Source organism: Cryptomeria japonica, chromosome 8, assembly GCF_030272615.1.
Source record: "Cryptomeria japonica chromosome 8, Sugi_1.0, whole genome shotgun sequence".
In the NCBI taxonomy this organism is placed as follows: Eukaryota; Viridiplantae; Streptophyta; class Pinopsida; order Cupressales; family Cupressaceae; genus Cryptomeria; species Cryptomeria japonica.
In genome coordinates, this window is record NC_081412.1 from 439,506,445 (window position 1) to 439,511,262 (window position 4,818).

Sequence of the window (4,818 nt, forward strand, 5' to 3'; positions counted from 1 at the left end):
CAATACCCATATCTGTCTTTTTAGATCTAGTTTTTTTCTTTTGAGTCAACTAGTCTTCATTATCCGCAGAGGGAGAACAGGGTGGTGATAACTTCACACTAGGAGTCGACTGGGGAGATTTAGCCACTCCCTCTGAAATCTCCGAACTGTTAGGGGGATAGAGAGGGGCTGTGATTAACATTTTATATCCACCCGAGGGGGTCTTAACACCACAGAGGTTAAAGGGGGGTTGTGGGGTCATGGGCATAGTTATAGAAGGAGGCTTAGGGGAGAGGTAGTCATCACTCGTAGCCAATGAGGGGGAGGCAGAAGGACCAAGGGATAACCGTAGGCTAATCACCGGGGGAATTTCTCCATCTTCCAGAGGCGCTACTGGGCTAGATTTCTTCACTGGATCAACATGGGTTTTTATAATGTCAAGGATCTTATCAGTGTGGGGGTAATCATCAAAGATCTCACACACATTAAGTAGCCCCAAAGGGGTTGAAGAAGAGGGAGCACTTGGGCTAATGGGATCATCCACAATAGCCTTCTCTTTTAGCTTGGGTTCTGCAGTCACCGGGGTCTTACACTCAGCATACGTATGCCCTTTTTAGCACATTACTGACAAAAAAGAGTAGTATTTTCATAGACAATGGCTTGGGACCATTTTCCCCACTTTGAGTTTAGAGAAAAAAAGTTGGGAAGCGCTTTGTTAATACCAACATTAATAAAAAAATGAGCATAAACCAACCTAGATTTAGCAAGAGTGATCGAGTCTGCAGTAACATAATTGTTGAACGAGTTCCCAATCCAACGGAAGATCTATTCATCCCAGAATTCCAGCGGGAGGCCAAGGAGCCTAACCCAAACATGAGCCATGCGATTGAGTTTGGTTGAGGGGTCAAACCCAGGCTTCCATTTAGCAAGAGTTAGAATATTTTTTCCATAGGCCCAAGAGCCTGAGAGGACAAAGATTGGGTCTTCCTCCGTAATAAACTTGAAAAGGAAGAGACCTCCTGGCATAGCTGAGATATCCATGCTTCCCTTTAATTTCCATCTTGCCTTAGCCCATCGCCTAACCATGTCGATAGATGGTCTGAAGGAGAAGAAACATCCAACTATCGCCAGGTGAAGGGATGAAGCGATTTTATCCATGAGACTATCAGGGAGCTTGATCTTTGTTCCTTCGTCAGTTTGGGTAAAGTTAGCCAAAGCCGCTTCCATAATCGTATAAGTGGACCCTACTAGAGCACTTTTCCAGTTGGATTTGGAATCTTTTTTGTCATTCTCCACATTCTTCTGACCGGAAGCAATTTCCGATCTGAGAGGAGGTGTATTCTTCTTGTTTGCTTCAAGGTTATCCAATCTATTGTCCTCATCTCTCTGACCAGATTCCGTCGGCACCAAAGATGAAGAGCAAGAAGGAATATTGATCTTGACAGTCTTTTTTGTAAGACTCGTAGATAGTGGGGTCCCAGGAAGCGGAACCGGGGGCATGTGAACCGATCGTGGTATCAAGAGGGGCGTCTGGTTGCAGGGAGGACAGGACCTCCCCAGAGAGGGTGGTCATATAGCCAATTCAAATTCAAACGATTACAGAAACGGAAAAAAGTTATAGAACCCCTTCGTAATCATAATCGAGGTTTTAATAATGTATACACGCTTTGTAAATTTTATGTTTTCCATATATTTTTTTATATATTTTTTTAATTTTAATATTAGCATATACTAAATAATATTCTATCATAACAACTTTTACATAGTATAAACAATATAATATCTAACATCATTTTCCTTATTTTAATACTTTAGTTTAAGACTTTACCTTAAAATATAATACCATTGTACTGACTAACCATATTTTATTAATATACCATTAAAAAAATACTTGTTTATACACTTATTCATCCATAAAAGTGCAAGTTTCCATGGCTTGGACTAGATTCACATTCATTCTTTTGTGAAGTTGGATATTTGAAAGCACGAGCGTATCTGTTCATAAAAGTGGATATAAATATAGGGTAGTTGAGGTAAGACTGTGGACCAGGTTTATATTAACTCATACAAAATATGTCATGAATTTTTTTATAATTTTCTACAAGTACATAAAAGTCCTTATTAAATGCTACTTCAATGAAAACTCCGAAGCACACTTACCAAACTATCATTAAAAATTTTGAGTTCCACCTAAAATGGTATAGCAGAACCAAGTCTTTTATTTTTCAGAAGAGCAGGTCTTAAGGAAGAGCAAGTCTGTTTGGTTCAACACAGCAGATGGCAGGCAAATGACTTCTTTATATTAAAAAAATGGGTTTTTGTTTAGGTTCTTGCATGGAAGAGCTGATCCAGTCATATTAATGTCATTTCATGTACATAAGAAATTGAAATTGGTGTGTTCTTTGTTATTTCAAAGATAAATGAAATGAATAAGTCCATGAGAATAAGTCAAGAGATAAGCACACACGCAATGGACAATATCAACAAGAAACCGCGTCCATTATCCACGCTTGGAACACATCTTGCAACAAAATCTCTTCTTTATAAGCTTTTATTCATTCTCATCTAACTAAATTTCCTGTTCTTGCTCTTGCACTCGACTTGAGCACATTGGAGCACTACGTCTTCTTTGCAAGATTGCTATAACTGGTAATTGGTTTTGAACTTCTGTTTTCCTAATTCTTATAGATTGTCTTGAATAATTATTGTAGATCATTTGCTGGTCTGAATTAGTTGGCATAATTTTTTCGCAGTGCTGTAATCAATTATGTATATGTCTTTTGTATCAATGGTTTGGATTACATTCAAAGATCTATTATCAGAAAGGAATATGAAGAATTGAATTGCAGACATAATCTTAGAATTATGAAATAAGGGTAGTGGAGGAAGTGACAAGAGGATTGGAAAACAAAGGATAGATGTTATCATGATTCGATAAATCAATTTAAGAAAAAAGATAAACCCGATCGCCAAAACATCTGATCACTGCTTCCTGCAATTTTTGAAGATTATGTTTTTTAATGATGTTTTGGATTGCATTTAACAATCCATCATCAGAAAGAGGAAGATGATCACATACAAAATCTTAAAAAGAAAGAGAAGAGACAACTATTATCATGATTTAACAAATCAATGTAGGGAGAAGATGAGCCAAATTCAAATCAACAAAACATTTCATCACCCCTGCCTGTTTGCTGTAATTTTGGGGGTTTCAGTTAGACTTGGTAATTTTAGAAGGATGGATTGTAATTCTCATCTACTGGGGCTTCACTAGAAACACTAGGATAATGGGTTTTTTCTGGTCCTGTCCGGATTGTTTCGAAATAAACATTAGTTCTTCAGAAATTAATTGTTACATAAAAAAGTACAGTTTTATTAGTGTTAATAATATCTTATTCTCTTGATTTTGTTTGGGTAACAGAGCAATCTGAATTTACGTGTTGTCGTAGGAATAAAATTGATTTTTTTTTTTTTTCAGTGTGTCAGATAAACTTTTTAACGTGATTGATGACACTAGCACGACATGCTCTTTGATACTATATGAACTGAATGGAAACTGGACCTCGTGACTTCGTACTTTACCAGATTGTATTCATTCTTATGACCTTGGACTTCAACTGAATGGTGGGGAGATAGAGCAGGAACGACAGAAGATAAGAATCACCTAAAGCCCAATCTAGTTTAACGGGCTTCTGATGCTGGAAATCTGCCTCTGGTATAAGATCAAATAAGATCAATGGCTCGTTACGAAAGATTATATACATCACATAAGGATAACCTAAAACCAGGTGTTTATGTAATAGAATTACCTAAGGATCAAGTTCTTAGACTTCCAGGGCCCAGGACTAGAAAGATTGAAGATGCCTCTCTGCCAATTAGGTGTAAAAAGCATTCATCTTGCCTGCCCTGGATATTACGGTTTCTTCTCTTCTTAATTGTATTAGTGGTTATCCTTGTGGCCATTCTATTCTTAGTTTTCCAGCCAAGAATACCCAAATACTCTGTGGAGGATATTAAAGTACATGAATTCAATTTGAGCAGAGAGTTAGTTGTTATGGATGTTATAATCAGAGCGAAAAATCCGAACAAAAGGATTGGTATTGACTACAAAAATAGCAATCGTTTGTGGGTCTCCCACTATGAGACAGTTATGTGCAGGGGCAGTCTTCCTGGATTTCACCAGGGTCATATGAATACTAGTACTTTAGAGGCAAGACTTACAGCAAATGGGCTACATTTTCCTAAGGAGCTTAGTTCCAGTATAAAGGATCAGCAGAATGATGGAGATGTGCATTTGAATGTAGGGATGGATTTTCCCGTGACAATCAAAATGGGCATCTTAAAATCCATGAAATTTGATTTCAAGGTCCGATGTGACCTCAGTGTAATGAGGCTCTTGTCTAACCAGACTGCAGGAATTCAAAGAGGAAGCTGCAGGTTGAGAATATGAGGGCATAGAAAATTTTACCATGGTTTTAATATCACATATTATGAATGGTGTGTAAATTTTTATTGTGGATTTCGTATGAATGGTTTGAATTCTCATCTAAAATTTGTTTGGTTTGACAACTAAGATGAATTTTTGGTTAGCATATTTTTTTACCTTAGAAAAGTAGTTCAATCTAGAAAGTAATTGAAATTTTTTTATTGTAGAAAAGTAGTTCAATTTAGAAATTAATTGAAATTCTTGATTGTAAAAAAAGTAGTTCAATCTAGAAATTAATTGTAGGTTAAGTGGGTGTGACTACTATGACCCAACGGGAATTTGAATCTTAGTGGTCCTAACAAGAACACCACCACTTAACCAAAACATTATGGGAAGAACCCCATCTAGAGATT

At 37.0% G+C, this 4,818-nt stretch overlaps 1 protein-coding gene across 1 annotated transcript; it reads left to right on the top strand.

Moving 5' to 3' along the window:
* Nucleotides 1-2,562: 2,562 nt before the first annotated feature.
* Nucleotides 2,563-4,459, top strand: LOC131052999 (NDR1/HIN1-like protein 6). Its single transcript, XM_057987621.2, has 2 exons — nucleotides 2,563-2,628; nucleotides 3,458-4,459. Exon 2 carries the CDS (start codon nucleotides 3,716-3,718, stop codon nucleotides 4,427-4,429), a length of 714 nt encoding a protein of 237 aa, XP_057843604.2. The 5' UTR covers nucleotides 2,563-2,628; nucleotides 3,458-3,715; the 3' UTR covers nucleotides 4,430-4,459.
* Nucleotides 4,460-4,818: the final 359 nt, after the last annotated feature.

Coding starts and splice junctions, on each gene's coding strand:
- LOC131052999 (XM_057987621.2), top strand. CDS start 3,716: ATGGCTCGTTACGAAAGATTATATACATCACATAAGGATAACCTAAAA.